Source organism: Eschrichtius robustus, chromosome 8 (genome assembly GCF_028021215.1).
Source record: "Eschrichtius robustus isolate mEscRob2 chromosome 8, mEscRob2.pri, whole genome shotgun sequence".
In the NCBI taxonomy this organism is placed as follows: domain Eukaryota; kingdom Metazoa; phylum Chordata; class Mammalia; order Artiodactyla; family Eschrichtiidae; genus Eschrichtius; species Eschrichtius robustus.
The window spans coordinates 63,995,231-64,022,199 of record NC_090831.1 but is presented as its reverse complement, the minus strand read 5'-3'; the positions used below and the strand labels follow the sequence as shown (position 1 = coordinate 64,022,199).

The window sequence follows — 26,969 nt, the reverse complement described above, 5'->3', positions numbered from 1 at the left end:
TGGCATGAGGCCTGTTGGCATGGGAACCTTTTGTAATGATGCTATGGGCTGGGAATTCCTTGGAATGGGGCTGTGGCATAGCAAGCATTCTAAGATTTCATAAAGTCTGTATAAAAAGGCATCAATGCCTTTAAAATGAATTTCAGTAGTTAGGTAATTAATTTTCTATTTCAGAATTGCGTTTTTTTTGTGTATGTTATTTCAGGGATCCTAACAACCCTGACAGAGGATATTATCATCTGTGTTAAAGATGAAGAAATCTACACTTGAAGAGACAATAGAATTGGTCTAGAATTATCTAGACCTGAGTCTCACCTTCTAAATCTAAATTCTATATTTTTTTTCCTAAACTTAATTGTGCATCAAAGTCACCTGGGAAACATTTTATCATTGTAGATTCCCAGGCTTATCCTAGACATGCTGAATATAGTCTCTGGAGATGGAGCCCAAGATTCTGGATAATAAACCACCCCAGGAAATTCTGATACAGCTCTTTATGGACCAAGGTTTGTGACTCACTGCATCACAGTATAATAATGCTACTAATTGGAGCCTAAGAAATATATTCATTTAGAAATAAAGTCTTTCTTAGGAGAAGTTTTAATGGCATTTAAATAATATTATTTTCCATTACAAAACATTCAAGTTATAACTCACCCTGGCTTGGATTAGCTCACCTAAGAATTTGCAAAGACTGATAGGTTATCTTTTCTAGTGTAATGTAACTGTCGACCAGTTATTTATCTTTTATGGCGAAATAGCCCTATGACCAATTAATCGTGCAGCGAAACTGCTTGAGGTAAAGAGGTTTACGGCAGAAATACAGGACTCGACTTTTTCAGGACTGAGGTAAGACAAGGAATTCCCATAGATGCCATAAAGACTTTTCATGTCACTGGGAGTTTGAAATCTGCAAATAGGAGTTTGGCTTATTTTCCCAATATGTTCTTGATAATTTTGTATCCAGGAAGATTTTGTTATGGGTGGATGAGATCTTTTACTGTAGAGGACCGCATATACACTTATTCAGTAAATAAGTAAATACTGAGAGGTAAGAATGTTCATGTTTCCAGTTCTTGGGCACGCCACAGCTGATTCAAACCTAAAAATGAATTTGAGGACGTCTGTATTTATTCTGACTCTTCTGGCTTCTCCCTCAATAGACACCGCTTCCTCTTCCTCTTATCAACACTACAGAATTTATATTTAATTCATTAGTAAAAAGTTTTAGTTTTAGCCATTGGAGTTAAGTTACTACAGAGAAAACTTTTACTAGTTAAGCCCCCAAATCTTGTGCCTCTTCTGTGTGACACTGCTTAAATAGTAAATCTTCTGAAAATTAAAAGCTTCCTTCCCACATACACACACATATCTATCCAAACTTCTGAAAGAATAAGAATTACAAAATTGTATTAAGAACTCCTTCCCTTTTATAAGGCAAGCTTCCTGGATTTTACTGAGGGGATAGATAGGGAAATTACCAATAAGTTTCACATAAGTAATCTCAGGATGAAGAGACATAGGCAGTTTTTCTATGATTGGGGTTATGAATGTGCCACTCACACTACTAGTGACACCAAATGTTGATTTGTTATCAAAAGGGGGTACTCTGATTGTAGCAGGGATTAACTGTGGATTAGTTACTTGACCCCTGATCCATGGAGTAAAGAGAGGAGGTCATTTTCAATAAGGGGGTGCCTTCTGAAAAATAAACTCTGCATGTTTGACTTGGATGGGATGAATCTCAGTATGAGAGCCAGTAAGGCGTGGAATGAGAAAAAGGCCAATGGGAAGTAAATGTGTATCATATCAACGTTGCAGTTTTTTTCTAGGGCTCTTCTCTGTGTCACAGATTCCTCTGAACAGAGGATCCCTGACACATGAAAAATGATACCCAAATTATATACTTCAAGTTGAGGGGAATGAGTCATTAATGGAATCCTTCTTGTGACACTGTCTAGGAGCCCATTCTATATATAAAAGACAAATGAAAGAAAATATTTAAATGTTATAACTCTGGGAAATTTTAACAAGAGTTGCCATACAGCATCCACTGAGCACAAAGTATTTCATGCTTAAAGTGCGTAACTCGGGTTATATCAATAACTGCTCTTTCACTATTATGCCAAATATTGTTCTCCAGTTTCTCTAGGGGTATATATTTTCACAGAAATGATAAAGACAATGGAAATGGTACTCTATGGAAAATTATGAGAATTAGAGAGGATGGAGCTTTATGGACCCAGTTTTCTATGCTATGATTCTTTCAAATTTAAGTTTGCATTTTCAGAGACCCTTAGTTTTTGCAATATGTTTTAGTGCATAATTTTAAAAGTTGCTAAGTCTATGCTTATGTCCCTTTTTAAAAAAATCTTACTTCCCCATTATGGTCCACTATAGTTTTTTCAATACCTAGTTTCACAGAAGTAAAATTTTTTTTCTTTAAATCATCTTAAAATCATTAATAGATTCTGGTTTGCTTTTTATTTATTTTTACTATTATTATTATTATTATTTTGGCCACGCTGTGTGGCTTGCGGGATCTTAGTTCCCCAACCAGGGATTGAACCCGCACCCTCGGCAGTGAAAGCATGGTGTCCTAACCACTGGACCGTCAGGGAATTCCTGGTTTTGCTTTTTAAATGTACACTAAGTTTTCTAAAAATTTTCTATAGCTCTATCAGTGTTCACAAGTGTTCTAACATGTGCACTGCAGTGTGTTAAAGCTTCTCTGATTTCAGTCATAAAATCACATAAAGAAAAAGCAGATAAAAAAAGTTTTAGAATCTGTACTAGCAATTCCCTCAGTAACCTCTAAAGCAGAGGTTCTCAAATTTGAATGGACATCAGAATTGCCTGGAGGGTGTGTTAAAACACAGATTGCCGCACCCCATCTCCAGAGTTTCTGACTCAATAGGTTTTTGGGTAGGGCCTGAGAATTAGTATTTCTAACACATTCTCAAATGATACTTATGCTAGTGGTCTCAGGACCCCACTTTGTGAACCACTGATTTAGAGTTATTGTACTGCAGAGGCTGAAAACCAGGCCTCTGAGGCCATATTGGACGGATTTTCATTCTGGCCCCATTGCTTATTAGCTCTATAACCTTGAGCAAGTCACTAGACTCTTTCCTTCTGTTTCCTCATCTGTCAAATGAGATAATAAAAGTACTTACTTCCAAAGGTTGCTGTGAGATTGAGTGTATTAACAAGTGTAAAGCACCTAGAACAGTGTCTGGCACACAGCAAAGATCAGTTAGTCAGTATTTTATTAAGTCAAGAAAAATTTTCAGTTGCCACTCTGTGGAAGACATGTAGATTATTTATTATTCTTAAATACATTTCTCTACTGTTTTGAAGTTGGACAAATAGAACTAAAATTTTTTATCAGTACTTTGAGAAAAGAGGTAAAGTATACTAAGTTTAGAAATGATGAACAGGGTTAGTATTTTTATTAGGCATAAAAGAGAGTAAACATGTATTTTAGAATGCTATTAAAGGCAACAGACTAAATGAGGTGGTAAAACAAGAATTCTCAACCACCAGAGGATGACAAAAGGACAGCAGTATGTGACATGGGAGTGAAGGAAGGCACCAAGAGGCTGAAGGGTGTGGTAGAAAGAGGTGAGAAGGCAATGTTTGCCATTTTGCCTAGGTCCTTAGGAGAGGTCACTGATACACCGGTTTCAGATGTGGGACAGTGTTGTGCACTGTAGTGCTTGACCTGGTGAGTGAATGTGGAATGGATAAGTCCTTCTTTGAAACATCACTCACACTCTGTCAAGGGGGCATGTTTTAATTGGTGTGACTTGAACATGGATAACTGAAGGGGCAGTTCTCTAACCATGGTAAATTTGAGCAATCCCCTGGGAGGAAGGAAAGAAAACAGCACAAATCAACAGACAAGCTATGAACATCAATAACAATGGCCCAGGCAGTCTCAGACTCAGTGCAGAGCAGCCAAATTTATGTACAGGGTGAAAGCATCACATATGATTGGGCCTATTTTATTCATACACAGCCCCGCTTTGTAGATAAATCTATGGTGAATTGATCTCCATTTCTAATAGTGAAAAGAAAGCCCCACTTCCCTAGAGTACTCACCAATTGCCTGTTAGAAAACCTATTGTAGAATTTATTGAGGTTCTGTAGTGCAATAAGCACGACTGTCCTAAGATGCTCCAGGCAGCTCACCTTGATCTGCCTGGACAATGAGACAACTAGAATCGGGAGGTCTTCCCTCTTCTGATGAGAGGTGTTGCTTCTAATCTCAGCTTCCCCCTGCATTGTTAGCTTTTTTCCTCGAAATATAGGAATGCAACTTTGCACAGGTCCCCAAAGTCACCAAACGCTGGCTTTCCCAGACACTCCTGTGAACAGCTGGCATCCAAACTCAGTAAGGCTGGTGCCCAGATAACTTGTTAGTCAGTGTACTCTGCTCCCCACATCCCCACTGATAAAGGCGCTCTCAGACTTGCTCTGTAAACAGGAGAGCAACAGGAGGAGGAGTTCCTGTCACCCGGAATGTTCATGCACCTTGTGTTCAACTGTGTGCCCCTGTCCTCATTCCCCACCTAGAGGGTATTAGGAGATCTGAGAACTCAAGTCCTCTTTTTTCTGATCTTTGGTTGTAAAACTGTTACCCCAATAAAATCCATTCCTTAACCCACACTGTGTGGCATGTTAGGTGGTGCTCACAAAGAGGCCCACCTTGTGTCAGGGTAAACTCAAGTGTGTCTAACCTCCAATATCCACTCATATAACTCTGTCCTCTCAACAAGATTTCACAGGGTACCACCTCATTTCCCACTGCCAGTTCTCTCATTGTTCTGAAGTGTAACTCCTATGGTTTCATGGACCTGAATTCATGTAAATAAGTATAGTATCTTGTCTCCTCATCTAACTCAAGCTTCAATTTGTTCCTCTTCATGTTTGCTATTTTCAGTGTGGAAATTGTTCTCTTTCGTAAGGGAGGAGATAAAACAGAAGCAAAACTGTTTAGCTACATAATGGCATTCATTAATATTATTCCTTCTGCCCAAGAAACTCCCTCATTCTTATTTTCTTATTCTGAGCATAATTGAAAACCTATTTTACTTCCTTGTTAATTCATAGAGTATTTCAAACTACAGTTATGTGATAAGATGATTACTACAGTACACTATAAGTTAATTCATTTGTATAAACATGTTATTCAAGTGGCTTTTTCAAAAATGTGCGCATTCAATGCCTTCCAACTAGAAGCTATTAAATTCTTAGTGGTGGGTAATAAAAAATAAAAACTCTTCTAATTTCCAGAATTTTACTTTAAATTAAGTGTGGCTCATAATTCAGGTGAACAAACATGTGAGAGGTGGTGTGGGATAACTTATGTGACTGACCCTTAAGAGACAATTAATAAAAAGTTTCCCCAAAATGGAGCCAAGGAATTCAGCTTAAGAGATTAGCTGGAAAGGAAGAGAAAACACTATAGGACATTTTCTTTTTCTTTTAAATGGTGATCACTCTCATGCTTTAATTTTCTTCCCCTCATCTCTGCACAGAAAAATAAGAGATACTAATTTGCAGAGGTAAGATGATGCTTTGTTACTTTTTATGATACCCAAAATTCCAAAGACCAGAGGGCAAATATCTAACTTGTTATGTTTAAAAGAAAAAAACCCTAGATATTGGAGATGATAATAAAATTATATTAAAGTAAAAAAAAAAATGTGTGTATTCCTTAATACCAGGAGACATAAAAGTCAGAGTGTGGAGGTTTTTATTTTCCACAACAGGGTGCCTTCCTAAATTTGTGGAAGCTGAGCAACAGATCCTTGCACATCTCACACATATTCATGTGCAGTAAAAATTTATTATACACTCAAAGTATCTACTTAAGAGGAGATTTTTGGATGCTTCTATATATAACTTGAGTCACTTAACCATGAAATAGTATTTCCCTAACAGAAACTTCTTGAAAAGCATTCATGAAAACATTAAAGAGAATTAAAGTAGCTTTTATGCTGTCCACCCATCTAAATCATCTTCCCTTCCTCTCCTTTTTATTAAGAACTTTGCTGTTGTCAAGAATTAGAATAGATCTTAGTTGCTCTGAGAAATTTTCAGAGACGTTCTTAAACTTCAAGGACCTACCCCTCATTAACTTCCCAGGAGAGTAACTGTCAGGACGGATCATTTGACATTTAGTACCTGTCTTGAGATGTATTCCTATAGGTTTGTATCTTTTCTAGCCAATTATTTATAATTTTCTTGAAATCTGTGGCCACATCATATGTATTTTGGCATCGCAAACAATAGTAGTGAACTAAATATAAAAGGCACTTTGAACATACGCTTTTGAGAAAGAATCATATGCATCTCTATGCAAAGAGAGAGAGAGAAATACAGTCAGCATAAAGATAGGTTAATTTTATATCAAAACTGTAAGAAATTGAGTAAACCCAACTCTACTGTCATTTCCCCAAGGAAAAAACACAGTGAAATTGAATACTGGGGAAAACAGTACAGGCAAATTTATCTTTGAGTCTCAGTTTACAAACTGGGATAAAATTATAAGTAATACACTGCCACCCAGTGGCGAACTTTCACTTCAGACGAAACAATAGTTAAGCTAGTCAAAAGACTCCAGACATTAGAGATCTTCGTTCAGGAAATTTTACACCTCATTAGAAAAATATGAGGAAAAGAGAAGTTAATGCTCAGGTCACGGGAATTTTTTGGACCAAATGAGAGTGAATAACTAGCTCAAATCACAAACAAACTGTAAAGAAAAAAGCAAAACCAAAAATATTTGACTTTTGTGAGTTAATTAGAAACTTGAATTTTGCCTGGCTATTCAATATCAATGAATTGATGTTCCTTTTTTTACATGTCGTAGTGGTCATAGTGGTGCTATGCATATGCTTTTAAAATAAAAGTGTTTTTTAGTGGAAACATTCTAAAATAATTACTGATAAGTTGATATGATGTATCAAAATAATATGAGGAATGGAGGGAGATAAGTTGGAGGTATATTTAAAGCAATTTGAGCTATAAGTTGATAAATTTTTTAGCCGGGTGATGGTTACATGAAGGTTCATTATACAATTCTGTCTACTTTGGCACATATCTGAAATTTTCTATGACAAGTTTTTTTTTTTAAATCTCACCAAGATATATATTATCATTGAGTGTAGAATTTGATCAATAAAAATAGAAAGCTTTCTCCATAAATTATTTTGCGGAAATCAGTAGGTTAAGCCATAAGTTAGGAAGAGGAACTTGTAATCTTCATTTGCCTTATAAAGTGAACATTAAGGAAATTAACTCAAACCTTCTTCAACCCAAGGTAATAAAAGAGTTGAAACTGCTTTTCAAATTGTGTTTATATTAAATGTCAACTCACGTTGACTTACAAAAGAGATTACTAAACAAATACGAAAAGTAAATTGTCAAGACATTTAGGAAAACTGCACTGGAGTGGAATTATTTTCTCTCTTTTTTTCTCTTGACATTTACTGAGTATTGAGTTTTGTAGTATGTTGATTTTCTAACCTTTCAAAAAAGAGCTCGGAGTTATTGCTTTGTTGCTAGGTTTTAGGCAACATTAGAGGTCCTGCTTTCACTCTTTTTTCCTACTCTGACTTCACTCCTTTAGAAAATTAATCCTGTTTCTTAGCAACCCGGGTGGGTAACACTTAAATATACTTCAAGTTCTTTTGTAAAGCAAAGGCTAAATGTTTCCCTTATAAACTATCTGTTTGCTTAGTCTCATTTGGCTTTGCAGAAAAGATCTGCTGAGACATACTGCCGTAAACATTTTTATTAAAACTCTCAGTTTTAAATGGTGAGTGAAGTTACTGATTTTCTAATGAATACTTCTGTTTTTTGTGTTTATTTGGAATTATTCCAGTTTGTCTATTTGTCTAAGTCTTTGGAATCTGTGTGTTTTATGTTAAGATATATGAGATGAATTAATTTAAGAAACAATCTCTTTATATATAATATAATACATAGGAGATCATGAAATATGTTAAGAAGGAGAAAGCCCAGCTGGAAGAAAGTGTTGAGTTTCTTTATAAACCTACAAACGTGCATGAATTCGTGGTCTAAGGAGTTCACTGTGATCTTAATAGCAGAATATTTTACAATGCTCTTTTCTTATGTTGGCATCATTCAGGTATCAGGTATATATCTATATCAATCTATCTCTCTATCTCCCCAAATACTTAAGGTTACAAAATTAAACTCAGAAAGAAGCTTAAATTTGCGTACATTTGCTAACCTAAGAAATGCATTTCTCTTAATTAGCTGATTGTAAAAGCAGATAACAAAAATATTTTGTGACGTTCCAGTAGAAAATATTTGAGGAAGAAATTAAAATGAAAGTCTACTTTTTATATTGCCACTATTAGAAGCTTTCATTATTTAGAAAAAAATATAATTAGATATTTGAGCTTTTAGATACAGTTTCAAAAAAGGAGCATCTGTAATTTCCAGAATTTGGCAACCAATTGCTTGCCAAATGGTTCAAACCGTTGAACCATTTAAAGTTTGCATTTTTGTAAGGTAGAAAAATCTTTGAATAAAAGGAATTTCACATGGCTCACCCTAAAATATGCAGAACCCTACATAGTGTTTGTAAAGATAGAAATCTTCGTTCCAATTTTATATTCTAATTTGGGGGCAGATGTTGTAAACAACTAACTTTAATACAAGGTACAAGCCAAAATGTAGCTTCAAGTTCCATTGCTGTATTCAGAAGGAAGTATGAATCCTGATAGATCTGGGAATGCTTTTATTGGAGGTGGCATTTAAACTGATCCTTGAGACCAGTGTAATTTCATAGATGGAGAATAACTGTGCTTACTTAATGCAGATTAAGCCATTCTTTTATTTCCAATGAGACATCTTGGCCCAAATATAGCTTCTGTAATATCAACAATTACCACTAAATCTTTGACTGAATGAGAATATTGCTGGTTTACTTTTTCTGACTTTCTCAGCTGCACATCTTATGACTTTGTATTTCTCTGTGCCTTAGCTTTTTCCATGTAAAGTGAGGATTATAATGTGATATTGCCATCACAGGCTTCAATCTTTCAACTAGATCTCCAGTTGATTTCTTTCTGCTGGGGTGTCTTGGGACTACAATGACATATGCTAATGCATGATTCATGTATTATACTATAGAAGCTTAATTTTACATACATATTATTCAGAGGAATAATATGTAACAATAAATTCATAATATAAGGACAAAATAAAGTATCATGCAAAATTAAAGCTAATTTCTCACTAGTTTAAATATCGCATAGTAGCAATTTTTGGTAGCCAGGAAGACCCAGGCATATACAGAGAGAGACAGATGGGAGCTTTAGTGGCAACAAGGTGACAAATGAGCATGTTCATTCCCAGCTACCTAGTCAAAAAGAGGGCCAGACCAGCACTGTATTCTCTAATCACAGCTTCTTAGCCTGATGGCTGTCTAGCTCTCTTACTGCCATGATACTTGTTTTTTATGTCAATTAGACTTCTGAGGTCTTGATCTATTCTTATTCTTCCAGTTTATAACCCTCCTCATCAGTTTCTTCATAGCTGTATGTCCTGGTGGGACACTTCATTGTCTCACCAACACCATCAATCTTCATGTCTTTTCATGGCAGGAGATTACAAAACCCTGACCATGAATCAGTCTACTCGTGCTTTCTTTGCTCATGTAACCAGATTTCAGAGCCCTGCAGGAGATAGGTATATTTACAATTTTAGTCAAGGCTGAGCCTTCAGTGCTTCTCAGAAGTTTAAAAATATGTTTCTACAGAAATGTGAAGGGTCATAAATGAGGCAAGAGAGTTATAAAATAAGGCATATACTGGGAGCAAATTAACAACTGACTGTCAAGGGCTTGATTTTCATCAGCTCCAGGTCAGTACGTAGGTCAGGGCTGATGTCACATTAACCAGGTTCAGAAGAGTCCAACACGAAAAACAGAACATGCAGATTTATTAGTTTATGAGAAAAATAAACCAAACTAACTCATATTTTTTTTCTAGCTCATTGTCTTCCAGTAGACTACTGTACATGCAAAGCCAAATGATCATCTGAGGGTGATTTGGTGACAGTTAGATGAGACTAAGAATTAATTAATGCTTTATATGTTAAATGGCCCAGGTTATGAAAAGTTATGCATCAGTCTTCTAAGTTTAGATAGATATGATAATGAAAATAAAAATATCAAATATGGGCCAGCATGCTCTCCCCTCTGGATGAATCTTGGAAGAGTACAGCCAAACTTCAAACTCTCACCCTTTCTTTTTTAAAATCTTTTATTTATAAACCCTTTTAATTTCTATGCAGACGTTCCTATTGTTTACTGTATAATGTAGAAACATGAAATTAACATATTTTAATTATTTCATTTATATTTTTTGCATTGCTTAGGAAATAGTAATCCTAAGTAATCCTATTTCCACATATTTTGTTAACTGGTGTGTTATTTTAGTGATTAACTTTATTTTATAGTAACTTTGTAGAGATTGTAAGTGGCTCCCTATTCATCAACTCTCCTTTATTTATTTATTTATTTTTAAAAATTTATTTGTTTTATTTATTTATTTTTGGCTGTGTTGGGTCTTCGTTGCTGCGTGCGGGCTTTCTTTAGTTGTGTTGAGTGGGGGCTACTCTTCGTTGCGGTGCGCGGGCTTCTCATTGCGGTGGCTTCTCGTTGCGGAACACGGGCTCTAGGCACGTGGGCTTCAGTAGTTGTGGCTCACGGGCTCTAGAGCGCAGGCTCAGTAGTTGTGGCTCATGGGCTTAGTTGCTCCGCGGCATGTGGGATCTTCCCGGACCAGGGCTCGAACCCGTGTCCCCTGCATTGGCAGGCAGATTCTTAACCACTGCACCACCAGGGAAGCCCTCTCCTTTATTTTTAATGTATTAATGAGCAACAGAGGATAACATATTTTTGAACACTTGGGAATTTCTAATCTTCTTACTCAGATATTAAGCACCACTCTTTTTTTGTCTCTATTCGGCTTTTTAAAAAAGTGTATAAGAATACTTAACATGAGATTTAGCCTCCTAACAGATTTTCAAGTGCACAACACAGTATTGTTAATATAGGTACACCATAGTACAGCAGAGCTCTAGAATTTATTCATCTTGTATAACTGAAACTTTATACCTTTTGAATAGCAGTTCCTCATCTCTCCTCCCCCTCAGGCCCTGGCAACCACCATTCTACTCTCTGTTTCTATGAGTTTGACTATTTTAGATTTCTTTATGTAAGTGGAATCATACAGTATTTGTCCTTCTGTGACTGGCTTATTTCACTTAGCATAATGTCCTCCAACTTCATTCATATTGGTGTATATGGCAGAATTGCCTTCATTTTTAAGGCTGAATACTATTCCATTTTGTGTATATACAACATTTTCTTTATCCATTTGTTAGTTTGCAACCGCCTCAGGAGCTGCACAAGTGTAATCTGAAACTGGCCCCTGTACGTGGAGGGCAGGGAGAGATGGAAGACAGAGGCAGACCATTCCAGATTGGGAGGTAGGCAGGTTTAAGAAGCAAAGGAACTTACACACGTGGCTTGTCTTGGGCGGCTGCCAAGATGAGTAGATATCCGAGCTCCCCGCCCCCCCAATTTAAAAAGTTTATAGAGAGGACTTCACTGGGTAAAGTCATGTATACAGTCCAGATAGTCTCGGCACCATATTACTATCTCAAGGCTGTGTGCTTGGGCAGCTTCTAGAGCAGGAAAGGCAAGTGATGCACACATTCTAAGGACAGGGTAGGGGGTAAGGGACGTCTGATTGCCTAGGTCCAGCTCACGGGTCAACTGGTGGTCACTTCCTCATGATGACCTCATCCAACACCATTCATCCAGCAATGAGTATTTAGATAGCTTCTGTATCTTAACTGTTGTGAATAATGCTGCAATTAATATGGGAGTGCAGATATCTCTTTGAGATTCTGATTTCAATTTTTTGGATAAATACTCGGAAGTGTGATTATTGGATCATATGGCAGTTCTATTTTTAAACTTTTGAGGAGCCACCACACTGTCTTCCTTAGTGGCTGCATCATTTTACATTCTCACCAGTAGTGTACAAGTGTTCCAGTTTTTCTACATCCTCACCAACACTTAATGTCTTTAATTTTTTTGATTATAGTTATTCTGACAGGTGTGAAATGATGTCTCATTGTGGTTTTGATTTGCATTTCCCTGATGGTTAGTGATGTTGAGCATCTTTCCATACACCTGTTGGCCATTTGTATATCTTCTTTGGAGAAATGTCTATTCAAGTCTTTAGCTCATTTTTCAGTCAGGTTATTTGTTTTTGTTGCTATTGAGTTGAAGGAGTTCTTAAATATTTTGGATATTAACCCCTTATCAGATAAACAGTTTGCAAATATTTTCTTCCATTCCATAGGTTGCCTTTTCACTCTGTTGATTGCTTCTTTTGCTGTGCAGAGCTTTCATGTTCCCTTTGACTATTTTTTGCAAAATTTAAGTGGACTCAATTAGATAACACCTATAGTCTTGTTCTTTCTATTTCCCAGAAAAAAGTTTGTCTTTTATGTTTACTGAAATTTATCCAACATGATTTAATGATTAATTTGTTTTTTCTAATTGAGATACAATTTATATAACATAATTTCACTACTTGCCATTTTAGAATGAACAATTTAGTGGTTTTTAGTGTATTCACAATGTTGTGAAACTATCATCACTATCTAATTCCAGAACATGTCTATCACCCCCAAAAGAAATCTTGTACTTGTTATCAGTCAATCCTAATTCCCTCTTCCCCACACCCTGTGGCAAAAATTTTTTCTTAATTTATTTTGGCACTGAGTTTGTGGGCAGTTTGTTAGACAGCATTATTGCAGCAAAAGCTGACTTAGCCACAGGCCTATACTTCCAGTTATATAGTGGACATATATTTTATTTAAATCTACTTATTATTATGCTCTTTTTCCATAAACTGATCCTCCTCTTGTGTTTCTTATCTTGGTTAAGAAATTTTGTATTATCTTTGATTCATTAAAATTCCTTGGTGTGTCATTAAAGACCTTTGCTAATATAACCCCAACTGATTTTTCTATCTTTATATTCCACTGCTTCCTCATATACATATGCTAAGCTCCTGCCACACATGCTTCTTGCTTTTTCTCTCAATGGGCCGTAGTCATTAAAAAAATATATTCATATTAGAAGTTGAAAAACAATTCATCATTTTATATTACGAAGTATTTATTATTAATTTTTTCAAGTTGACATTTTCAGTGTTTCTCCAAAGTAGTTTCTCTTTATACACAACTTTGAATTACTGCATAATAACATTTAGAATCTTGAAAAGCCTCTATTTTGATGTTATTGTCAAACAACACAAGATTCTAGCATAAGAGAAGGAAATTCATCCCCACCTCAGATCCTTATTTCCCAGGAACCAGCATTGTTTTATTTCCACTTAGCCAAATATATTTTAATTGATTATTATTCCTCTTTCCATGGAGATTTTAAATTCATTGGCATTGTCTAGTAACATACTAACACATTCATTAAATCCTAGAAGTGTGCCGACCATATCCTTGTCACAGATCAACAAAGAGCAAATCCATGATTCTTATCCATAGATCCCAATCGTAGAAGCTACAATGCACTTATTATGGTTTAGGTGGCCATAGAAATCCTAGAAATAGCTTATGACAAATTTTACATACTTTCTGTGCCTCAGTGAAATGTTTCCTTCCTTTACCCCCTGGCATATTTCTACTTATTCTTCAAGATCAGTTCAAATGATAACCTTTCTTTTGATGTCACTTCTATTTTCCTGATAGAATTAGCTGAGCACTCTCCTTGCTTCTCATAACACTACTGTAGTATCTGTCACGTTACACAGGTTTGGTTTTTGTTTTCATGCCTTTCTCCCAATAGCCTCTCAGTTACTTAAGGACATGGATTTCAAGTTAATCATTTTGAATCCCTAGCCTCTAGTGTGGTGACTACTGTGACAAAGATGCTGAATAAAATACTCGCAGCAGCCGTGATACTTTCATCCCTTCTACACACACTCCTTGTCATTTCTGAGCTTTTTTTCCAGCTTCATAAATCTTTTAGAGATTACCCTGGCCCAGAGAGAAAATATTCAATACACAGTTCTACAGTAGCATACTTCACCAATTTCCATATCTGTTGCAGATTCCAACATGTGAACACGCCCTTGAGTCCCGGAAAGGCAGGAGAGGCAGGATTATCGCAAAGGGGCTGCAGCAGGGCCCCACACTAGATCTCAACTCCAAATAGAACAAAAATGTCCTGCAAGCACCACAATCTGAAATAAAAGTCAACATATGGGAAATAAAGCCTCCTGATTTTAGTTATAAACTGTATACATCTTTGAGACTTCCAGAAAAGCCATCAAGGACCATTAAGGAAGAAGAAAGGAGAAAAAAAAAGCATTTTTCCAGGAACAATGCTTCACTTTCCCAGCATAAGGAATCATCCCAACAAGGCCATGTCTCCTAAATTTATAACTACATTTCCTCATCTGGATTCACATAAAGTGAAGTTAATATTTGTGGAAAGTGGAAAATATCCAAATGGTGTATACCTCAATCCAAAACCACATAACTTTCAACAGGTACAAAAAGAACATCTGATTCTAAATAACTTAAAAGAGATAAGGGGGAAATATATTGTTTTTATTCATTTCTTAATTATAACAACTATTACATGAGCAAAAAAAGTATATGTGAATATAATGTGTATAAAGTTGCATCTTTATTTCTCACGGAACAATACAACTCAAATTCAGCAATAAATGAATGAGAAAGGAGAGGTAAGACTCTGGTTAATGTTTCTGATGGGGTTTTATCTGCCAGTTGGAATGACCAACTAGGGATGGCTTTTCTAGGGCTCAAGAAGAGTTTGGACTGAGGTGTAATTGGAGAACAGACCTCAGTTTCCAGGAGATTACAGTCTAGTAATAATGAAATCAAATCATGGAACAAATGGATGAGTGAATGAAAATTGACAAAGAGGGGGTATTGTATTATTTAAATGAGTCTGACAATTAATAATTTAAATAATATATGAGTAAGAATTTCTAATTTAAAGTGGTGGTGGTGAATATATATTTATGGAGATGCAAATGAAGTCAAAATATAATTCCACTAGAATATGAATATATCCTATACTTAGGTCTATAATTTAACTTATAAATATGATTCTTGTTAGGTAAAGAGTGAAGCAATAGGAATGATAATACCAAAAAGAAATTCTAGAAAAAGGAAAAAATTTATTCCATTGGGAAAATATAGGGAAGCAGTTAAGAGCATGGCCTCTGGGATCAGTGTATCCCAGTTCTCTTGTTTTCTAATAATTTTGTACAAGTTATTAAGCCTCTTTCCTTATTTATACTTTAGGATAACAATACTATATGTTTTATATGGTTATTTTAAGTAATGAAGGAGACAATTATATACAAATTTCTTACAATAGGGTTTGGAATATTGAGATATTCAATAAAAGTGAACTCTTAGGAGCTATTAGGATAAAAGTTGGGAAATTCAAGATGCCTTGATCCATAACCTTCTCTACTTGTCCAGGGCATCTAAACACTTTTATATGTAGTGAATGAAATATGTTACCATTTGGAGATGAGGGGAGGTCAATTAAATATCAAATGCCATTGGTTTATTTAAATATTTCACTAGTTACAGTTAGAATTACATGACTTGGGTAAGTAAAAGTTCAAGAAATAGGGGACTTTGAAAAAATTTTTATTGGAGTATAGTTGATTTACAATGTTGTATTAGTTTCAGGTGTACAACAAAGTGAATCAGTTATACGTATATGTATATCCACTCTTTTTAAGATTCTTTTCTTATATAGGTCATTAGAGAGTATTCAGTAGAGTTCCTTATGCTACACAGTAGGTTCTTATTAGCTGTCTATTTTATATATAGTAGTGTGTATATGTCAATGCCAAGCTGGGACTTTTCAGTTAACCATGTTAAAAAAAACTTTTATAGTTTACTAAAAACAGTCAACATTTATTCTATTCCAGCCTCAGCAAATTATTTTAGCTTTGTTCAATATTTTTCCTATTGCCTGAAATAAATTCAGCTCTAGAAATAAAACATGTAACTCTATTTGCATTTAAGATTACTTTACCAAGTTCTGAATAGATTCCTTTAATTTCATTAGTCACAGAAGGATGATCGAAGTCCTCGCTCCACCATAAATTAATTGCTTATACACTGTCTTGAATCTTAGATTATTCTATCAAATGTTAATAGGCAAGTTTTTTTTTTTTTTAAGATTTGGGCTTTTACTCTGAGGTAGGGACTGGATGGTTTTGTGCAGAAGAGTGAGTGATCTGCCTTATGTTTTTTTGTTTTTATTTATTTATTTATTTTTGGCTGTGTTGGGTCTTCGTTTCTGTGCGAGGGCTTTCTCTAGTTGCGGCAAGCGGGGGCCGCTCTTCATCGCGGCGCGCGGGCCTTTCACTATCGCGGCCTCTCTTGTCGCGGAGCACAGGCTCCAGACGCGCAGGCTCAGTAGTTGTGGCACATGGGCCTAGTTGCTCCGCGGCATGTGGGATCTTCCCAGACCAGGGCTCGAACCCGTGTCCCCTGCATTGGCAGGCAGATTCTCAACCACTGCGCCACCTGGGAAGCCCTATAGGCAAGTTTTAAATGCTATAACAAAATCCTCAAAATTGCATTTTACTGGTGAAATATTTAATATTTGGAATTCCAAATATTAAATTGAATTCCAAATTCCAAATTGAATGTTAGCAATATGAAACAATATTTGTTAGTAATAACACAATCTTCTCTTTACATATCTAGTACCAACATAATTTACCAAATTTTGTGACAACTTAGAAAAGGGACCAAAATGATTAAAGTTTAAGTCACAACACTTAACTACAGGTAAGTTATTATAATAAAGTTATGAATATGGCAAAAAAATAAATTTTCTGCATTATATCTTGATAGTAATACATAAAAAGGCAAATAATTTAAAAAGTATTTTTTTACTTATCACCTTTAATGATACAGTAAATTTTTTAAATGCCCAGTTAATTAATGGCAACAATCCATATGCTTTCTTAGCCACAACTTGTAATATACTATTAAAGATTGAGTTTGTAACTCAATGTGTTCTGTGTAGAGAAACAATGAGTTAAAATATAGATTTCAGAAGCAAGCTGCATAGCTTTGAATCTTGGCTTCATTGCCCTAAATTACCTAAACTGTCTATATCTTGGTTTCCTCATCTGTAAATGGGAATGATAATAGTTGAATCTTCATCATAGAATTACTGTGACCATTAAATCTGTTATACATATGTAAAGCACTTAGTTAATAATGTATGTAAAGCATGTGTTGTCTAACACATGGTAAATATACATACCATTATTATTATTATGGTGCCATTTGTATAGTGTTTATGCAGACTTAATTTGTATAATCCAGCATTTTTTATTTGGATAGGGGTGAATAATACATACTGTATTTACATATTATAATTACATATCAATTATAAACAAAACAATAAGGTGTTAACGGTGGCTGATTTTGGATAGTGGGATAATGATTGAATTTTGTTTTCTTCTTTTCAAAATGAGTAGCAAATAATTTTATAATTGGAAAATTAAGATAATGTATTTGCAAACAATGTATACATTTTGGTATGGATTAAATTTAAAAGGTCTTCTCTAGGTGTGTAATTAAATTGGTACACCTCAAGTTTCCTGATATATAAGTCACTATGGAGAAAATACCAAGAATATTTTGTAGACCAATAAGACCAAGCCTTTGATGTTAAGAAACGTCTAAGTCAAATATAAGATAGAATACACAATATGCCATTCGAGTCACAAAGCACTAATGTGAAAAAGTTTTAAAAAGAGGTTTCCAAGGAAATAAACTAAGGTAGGATTTGAATTGAAGTTGGAAGAAGGACAAAATTAATTCCAGCAGAAAGGGTGGAAAGGAGAAGCAAATTTTTATTTAGATTAGCATTTATAAATTGCCCAGCAATTTACTACTCCTGGGTTCTTATCTCCAAAAATGAGACCATATTCTGAGAGACATCATGAACAAAGACTAATGTGATTGCTAAGTTTCTCATTTGTCTTCCTATCTCTAGTAAGTGGATGCCCTTTGCTGAAGGAAGGTCAGCAGAACACTACAGAAAGATTTATCACCTACAAGCCTCATGAATGCACCTGGGATTCAACGCTAATTTTACCAAAAGCCCTGTGGCCTATTAAATCTGTGTCACACACAGTGAGTTTGCCTCTTTCTCTATGGCTGTTGCGGTTTGTCTCCTGCACTGTCGTTAATGATTGCTTTAATGAAGGAGTTTTTCATTTATTGGAGTGAAAGCTACTTCTATCTTTAAAAGTAAAGCATGCAGATTTCTGATTTTTCTTAAAATGCAAATAGTGGATTATCTAGAATTTTGGATTTTTTTTTTCTTATTACAAAGATAGTTGGCATGGTGGATTGAGGTCTGAAGATTGTGAGGAATCTTACCCAGGTTTACTCCCACTTTATTTGGAGCAGCCCATTTTGAGTGAATTGCACTCAAGTAAGAAGGACCGACAAGAAGACTCTGTCATACACTCAGAAAAAAGATGCTGAAACACATACTTCATGGCTCAAATTCCCCCCTGGACAAATAAGGCTGCTTTGAACAGCCCTGTATGTCCAAGCAGAACAAGATGTGCATTTGGCATGCAAAGCAAGCTTTTAAAGCAAAGATTATTAAATAGCAATTTTAAAAAGATAAATGAAAAAGTCGATACACATTTGCTTTTGCTAACTTCCTCTGTACCATCTTCCTTAAGAGACACAGAAGGTGGCCAGATGCATACAGGGCATTTATGGATCATTGTGGAAGAAAAGTTTACTAAGACATGCAAGAACAGTGGGCAAAATTTTTTTTTTTTTAAATTATTATTATTTATTTTTATTTTTGGCTGTGTTGGGTCTTCGTTTCTGTGCGAGGGCTTTCTCTAGTTGTGGCAGGCGGGGGCCACTCTTCATCGCGGTGCGCGGGGCTCTCACTGTCGTGGCCTCTCTTGTTGCGGAGCACAGGCTCCAGACGCGCAGGCTCAGTAATTGTGGCTCACGGGCCCAGTTGCTCCGCGGCATGTGGGATCTTCCCAGACCAGGGCTCGAACCCGTGTACCCTGCATTGGCAGGCAGATTCTCAACCACTAGCGCCACCAGGGAAGCCCCAAAAATTTTAAGATTTGTTGTTGAACACTTAGATTAACTCTTGAGAATGACTACTCAAATGACTTTTTTTTTACTACTGTGTACTTTATCCTATGGAACCTCTACTATCCTAGGAATTATAAGTGAAGTATTTGCATGGTGCTTAAACCATTTTAAGTGGAGTCTGAAAGAATCCAGTCCCTTGATCAGATAATTATTATTTTTCTTAGATTTCAGCTGAATTCTGGAAAACTACCAGTGACCATGTCACCATTCCACATTCTTTTGCCTCCTTTCAAGAAAACAGGAAACATCCTATTTCCACGCACTGTTAACACTTGTATTCCTTGCCTCAGTAACGCTATCTCCTGTCATCTGAGAAGGCTGGTGTACCAACTCACTAACTCCTCACGTGCCTTTGGCCATTTCCTGGGAGTCATCCTCCCAACAGCCTTCTTCTGGCCTTCCCTACTCACCGATCTTGTTTGAATACCCTTGTCCATCCAGGCACGAACACCACCCAGAGCATACCTAGCATAGCTTTTTTTTTTCTTTTCTTTTTTTTAAATTAAGTTATAGTTGATGTACACTATTATATGTTTCGGGTGTACAACATAGTGACACAATTTTTAAAGGTTATAGTTCATTTATAGTTATTATAAAATATTGGCTATATTCCCTGTGTTGTACAATATAACGTTGTACAATAGCTTATTTATTTTATACATAGTAGTTAGTACCTCTTAATCTCCTACCCCTATGATGTCCCTCCCCCATCCCTCACCCACTGGTAACCACTAGTTTGTTCTCTTTATCTGTGAATGTGTTTCTTTTTTGTTATATTCACTAGTTTGTTTTATTTTTTAGATTCCACATATAAGTGATATCATACAGTAATTGTCTTCCTCTGACATATTTCTTTTTTTTTAAAATTTATTTACTTTTGGCTGCATTGGGTCTTCGTTGCTGCGCACAGGCTTTCTCTAGTCGTGGTGAGTGCAGGCTACTCTTCGTTGTGGTGCGGTGGCTTCTATGTTGCGGAGCACGGGCTCTAGGTGCGCAGGCTTCAGTAGTTGTCAGTTGCGGGCTCTAGAGCGCAGGCTCAGTAGTTGCGGCGCACAGGCTTAGTTGCCCTGCAGCATGTGGGATCTTTGTTCCCCGACCAGGGATGGAACCCACGTCCCCTGCATTGGCAGGCGATTCTTAACCACTGTGCCACCAAGGAAGCCCCTGTCTGACATATTTCACTTAGCATAATATCCACCAAGGCCATCCATGTTGTTGTAAATGGGAAAATTTTCTTCTTTTTTATGGCTGAGTAGTATTTCATTACATTCACCATTCAGTATATTCGTATTTACTGTTGCACTGGGGCATGAGGGGAATATTGTAGGCATTTGGTTTATTTTTAAATTAATGTTCATTTCATATTGGAGCATAGTTGACTTACAATGGTGTGTTGGTTTTAGGTGTACAGCAACTTGATTCTGGTATACATAGATGTATATCTACTCTTTTTCCCATTCCTTGCCCCTGTAGGCGCTGTTGAGTAGAGTTCCCTGTACTATATACAGTAGGTCCTTGTGTTCATTTCAGCGCATTCCACTCTCATTTCCAACCCAGGAACAGGACCGGCACTAAGGCTCTGGGGCCCCAGTAACCAGAGTGGTGTGTGTTATATAAATTAGGGTGTATATGTGAATCCCAAACTGCTGATTATCCCTGCCCTGGGGTTTTTCCCCTTTGGCAACCCTAAATTGGTTTTCTAATTCTGTGAGTCTGTTTCTGGTTGGTAAATGAGTTCATTTGTATTAGTTTTAAGATTCCACTTATAAGTGATACCCTATGATATTTGTCTTTCTGTCTCTGACTTACTTTCCTTAGTATGATCATCCCTAGGTCCATCTATGTTGCTGCACGTGGTGTCATTTCTTCTTTTTCGATGGCTGAGTAATATGCCCTTGTGTATAGGTACCACAGTGTCTTTATCCATTTTTCTGTCGATGGACTTTATGTCTGATTCCAAGTCATGACATTGTCAGTAGTGCTGCAATGAACATTGGGGTGCATGTGTCTTTTCCAAGTACAGTTTTCTCCGATATACTCCCAGGAGTGGGATTGCCAGATTATAGGCTACCTCTGTTTTTAGGTTTTTCAGGAACCCCCATCCTGTGCTCCCAGTGGCTGTACTAATTTACATTCCCACCAAGAGTGTAGGAGGGTTGCCATTTCTCCACACCCTCGCCAGCATGTAGCTTTTGTAGACTTTTTGATGACGGCCATTCTGACTGTTGCGAGGTGATACCTCCTTGTAATTTCGATTTGTACTTCTCTAATAGTGTGTGATGTTGAGAAATTTTCATGTGCTTTTTTTTTTAAATGGTGTGAGCAAAATTGACCTCTTGAAAGTGCTTCTCTGAAAGCCTGCGCTGTTTTGAAATCGTAGTCGGTTGCCTACCGCAGGCCATTTCTGAGGGAGGTGTCTTCTACAACCCCACAGGCCTTGTGAGTATTAAATGCCAATAAGTACTGGTTTTAAAGTTGTTGTTATTAGAAACGGCCACAAGGCGGGAGGATTTCTTCCTGCCCCGCTCTGGTTGCTGGGGCCCCAGAGCCTTAGTGTCGGTCCTGTTCCTGGGTTGGAAATGAGAGTGGAATGTGCCGAAATGAACACTTTTTCCCTATTTCCCTTCACCCTCTCCCTGCCCCAAATCCCAGCCCCTGCAAGCCTGCTATGCTGGGGATGCTGTTGTCAGTAGGTGGGGTGAATCTGCGGAAGGAGATAGGAGGTGGGAACCCCAGCACCAGGAGGCTTGGAGACCAGGCGACTTTTCAAAGCTCTTCCAGACCAAAGGGTCCACCATCCTTGGGTGCGCTCGGCTTGGATTAGCTGTGGAGGGCCGGCCTGGGTCTGGAGATTGTGCTTTTGTGCAGAGGCGATAGTCACTACAGGTCCAGTGAGGGCTCATTTCCTGGCACATCCTTCCCAACTCCCTCAGCCCCAGGACAGTCCAGCCTTGGGAGCCAAGGCTGCCCGGGTTCCAGGGATGTTAGAGCAGCCGGGTCACCGGGGCCTGAGGGGAATATTGTAGGCATTTCGTTTTATTTTTTAAAATAATGTTCATTTCATTTTGGAGCATAGTTGACTTACAATGGTGTGTTGGTTTCAGTGTGCAGCAACTTGATTCTGGTATACATAGATGTATGTCTCCTCTTTTTCACATTCCTTGCCCCTATAGGTTATTACAGGCTGTTGAGTAGACTTCTCTGTGCTATACAGTACGTCCTTTTGGGTGGTATGTTTTATATATATTAGTGTGTATATGTGAATCCGGAACTGCTGATTAACCCTGATCCCCAATGTTTCCCCTTTGTCAACCCTAAATTGGTTTTCTAGTTCTGTGAGTCTGTTTCTGGTTGGCAAATGAGTTCATTTGTATCAGTTTTAAGATTCCACCTATAAGTAATACCCTATGATATTTGTCTTTCTCTCTCTGACTTAGGTAGTATATCATCCGTAGGTCCATCTTAGTATGGTCATCCGTAGGTCCATCTATGTTGCTGCACATGGTATTATTTCCTTCTTTTTTGATGGCTAATATGCCCTTGTTTATAGGTACCACGTCGTCTTTATCCATTTTTCTTTTGATGGGCTTTTGTTTGAATCCCATTCTTGGCTATTGTCAGTAGTGCTGCAATGAACATTGGGGTGCATGTGAGTTTTCCAAGTATAGTTTTCTCCGGATATACTCCCAGCAGTGGCATTGCATAACATAACAATGTTGTGTTAGTTTCAGGTGTACAACGAAGTGAATCAGTTGTACATATACATATATCCACTCTTTTTTAGATTTGTTTCCCATATAGGTCATTACAGAGTATTGAGTAGAGTTCCTTGTGCTATACAGTAGGTCCTTATTAGTTATCTATTTTATATATAGTAGTGTGTATATCTCAATCCTAATCTCCCAATCTATTCCTCTCTGGCCCCCCCAAAAGCTCTTTTCTTAATGATTTTTAAAAGATGTCTTCTTGAGAAAATGTGGCCAAGGAAAATTAATGTGGACTCATAACAATAGCTTGGCGTTTTTCCCCTTTTCCTATTTTTTGGTTCAATTTGTAGAAATAGGGATTAGCACTGTTCCCTGAATATGTGGTAGGAATTACCTATAAACTTTTCCTTGTCTAGAGCTTTCTAAGAGAAAACTTACCATTAGTAATACGATATATTTTGTGGCTATTAGTCTATTTAAGTTGTTTTTTCATCTTTTACTAATTTTGTCACTACATTTTTACATTTTCCATTTAATGTGGTTTTCTGATGTACTGTTAAAATATTATTCACAGCATAATTTGATAAGTTTCAATATGTCTTTTATATCTTTAGTTATTTCCCTTCATTCTGTATGTTGTTTGCATTCACACTCTTAGTGATGATCAATTTTTTCAAATGTATGTCTGACTTACTGATCTTTAAAAAAACAGCTTTCAGTTTTGTAAATCATATTTCTGTCTTCCATTTCATTTAATGACATTATCTTTATTATTCCCTTGTTTAGTTTTTTGCTGTCGCCTGTTTATTCTGTTAACCCTTTTCTGTCTTCTTTATTTGAAGGCTTAGATATTTAATATTCTTTTTTACTCTCTAAATAATGTTTTCAAAAACGTACGTTAATCTCTATTCACTGCTGTATTAGCTTTGAATTGTCTCCTAGGTTGAGAAGTACACATTCTATAACAGTTCATTTTGTTTTCTTAGCTCCACTTGCTGCATTGGTCTGGTATCCTTTATTTTTTTCAAATACTTGTCCCCTCACAGGGAAAATTTTCTCAGTAACCTTAATTTGATACAGAGCTTATTCATTTCATCCCAGGTTCCTGTTGAAGCAAAATACTATGGTCCCTTTTTAAAATATCTATTTATTTATTTATTTGGCTGCGTCGGGTCTTAGTTGTGGCAGGTAGGATCTTCATTGCGGCGCGTGGGCTTCTCTAGTTGCCGCGCGCGGGCTTCTCTCTAGTTGTGGTGCACAGGCTCCAGAGTGCACGGGCTCAGTATTTGCGTGCAGAAGGTATTTGCGACCTTCTTAGACAATTTGGCTATTATATTTACTTAGTTTTCTCAAAGAGGGAGGAACAAAATATTAAGGTTAAGAATTGAGAAAAGCTTTAAAAATTAACATCATGTAAAAGGGATACCTTCTCCCCAAGGACAACAGCAGATTATAAATTGAGCTGCCACAAATCTTCCCAGATTTTAATGTTAAATCTCATAATTTTCAAATGCTATTTTAAATAATGAATGTAAATCTCAAAAAGAAAAATCATGTTCAATATGATATTAATTTTGCTCAAAATATCACATTTATATACACAAAAGATTAGAAAGTATATATGAAAATATTTAAAGTGATTACACAGAGTAGAATTTTTTAATATTTTATACATTTTCTAAATTTTCTTCAGTTTATGCATTACTTTAGCAAGTAGAAAAAAAAAATAAGAGCTAATAAGTAATGCTAATAAAAATTAAAACCAAGCTAAAATCATCCCTCTCAAAAACAAACAAATTTGTACCACAAATTGTCCCTTTAAAATTTTTGTCCCTTTAAAATTTTGTTTCCATAGTTTAAGAATCAAGTTATATGTTTCCTACCTGGGTCTGGCCTAGAACAGTGAATATTTTCATGTCTGGTAGATATTTATAGGTGGAATATTAAACTTTATTATTTTCAGAAGGGTTGAGCCAAATCAAAAGTTGGCTCTCTCAGTAAGACCTTTGAAAAAAAAAATTATGTTGAAAGAAAAAGGGTTCAAAAATAATTTCTATCTACCTGAAATAATGCTATAAAGGACTATGATTTCAGAGACGGAGAAGCTAAACATGAGAGTACTACCAGCTAAATTGCTTAATACAGACCCGTGTGGCAGGAAATGTCATGGGAAGAGATGCTCTGGTCATATGAAGCAATTTCAGATCAAGCCTTAACATTCAAATCATGTTACCCTTAGTGCTGCAGTAAATGACTTCTTTTTCTCATACTGGGCTTTAATCATCTGACTAGCAAGATGGGACTATGGGCTGAATAATCTTTAAAGTCCCATCCATCTCTCAGTTTCTATCTCTGATTTCACATTTATTTAATTATGAGGAAATTCGCTACCAACATATTTAAGCTATTTATTTACCACCAAAATAATGCAAAACTATTTTATATGCAGATAAAATATCTAAAGAGCAAAAACAAAGCTATAAGATTATTAGAAGACAGTAGGAGCGAATATTTTAAGGTCAGTGTGGAAAGGCCCACTTAAAAAGGAGAAATGTCTAGATACAACCCCCAACAGGCTTGGAGAAAATATTTGTAACACATATATGAGACAAGGAGTTAATATTCCTGATATACACAATGATGAAAGAAATAGAAGAAAAGAAACCATAAATATAAAAATATATAAATAATATGAACCTAAAAGTCATAGAATACCTATAGACAGCCAATAAATATAAGGAAATATGCTATCTTCACTATTAGCAGGGAAATGTAAATGAAAACCAAATGCAATACAATATCATATGCATTGGATTTGCAATAATTAAATTAATAGCATTAAATGCTGGTTAGGGTCTGTGGAAATGGATAGTATTCTACAGTTTTTGGAAGTATAAAATAGGCATAATATACTTGGAGAATAGAGTATCAATCAATTTTTAAAAAATAGATATATAATTTGATCCATCACTTTTACTTCTTGGAATCTATTCTTCAGAAAGAGTGCTATTTATATGCAAAGTTATGTATAGAACATTGCAGCTTTAAGTATTATTTGTAAAGCAAAAAGCCTGGAAGGAAAAACTAAAGGTACACCAATGTAAGAATAGTACATCAATATAATGTGTTACAACACAGCAATTATTTAATGAAATAAATCTACATGTACTCACCTGAAAAAGTAGTCCATGGTAAGTGAATATCGCAAGACAAATCCAAAAGACATACTATTTTGGCTCATACTGCATATTTATATGTATGTATGTGCATGTGTGCATATATGTAGTTATGTATTTCTGTCTATATGGGATTTAGCCTGGGTATTTATAATGATGGTGATGATGATGATAGCTAATATTTACTAGGCCCTTACCTTGGGCTAGGCACTATCCTAAGCACTTTACATGGATTGATTTAACTAATCCTCAGAACTACCCTATGAACTAGAGATTAGTATTCTCCTTTTTTAAAGAGACCACAGACAGTTAGCCCAAATCACACAGTAAGTGACAGAGCTAGAATTGATTTCAACAGTTGTTCTCCAGAACCTGCATCTCTTAAACCTTTAATTAAAATTCCCTGAACAGGTCCGGCCTGAAACAGGACAGTAGACCAAATGGCCTGGCCTGGTTAATGTCATCAAGCTCCCAGGATCCCAAGGGTCCTAGCCTCTCTTCTCTGAGTCATCCATGAGCAGTTTGAGAGCTCTTGTGCATTTTTTAAAGGCTTGGGCACCTTTTTTTTTCCAACAATAGGTAGCTGAATTCTGTCTGATCTCTCAATTTATATCTCTATGGAATAAAATGGAGGATTAGTGAATTTAAAATATTAAGGTCCTATTAGGTAAGAAATAGATTTTGGGGAAAATACTGTCACTTGTATGATGAGAAGCTTTTTATTGGTGCCACAATAATATTGATTTAATTCTGAGGTTGGTGAGAATATTGATAATTAAGAGTTGAA

At 36.2% G+C, this 26,969-nt stretch overlaps 1 protein-coding gene across 1 annotated transcript; it reads left to right on the top strand.

Annotated features, from left to right (window-relative positions):
• Positions 1-439: 439 nt before the first annotated feature.
• On the top strand, positions 440-26,699 carry C8H7orf78 (chromosome 8 C7orf78 homolog). Its single transcript, XM_068549804.1, is given in 11 exon segments — positions 440-506; positions 786-849; positions 11,434-11,482; positions 14,195-14,443; positions 14,445-14,636; positions 16,852-16,882; positions 16,885-16,935; positions 18,158-18,297; positions 18,861-18,905; positions 18,907-18,944; positions 26,594-26,699. Coding segments are annotated over 11 exon segments (1,032 nt in total).
• The last annotated feature ends 270 nt before the right edge of the window (positions 26,700-26,969 follow it).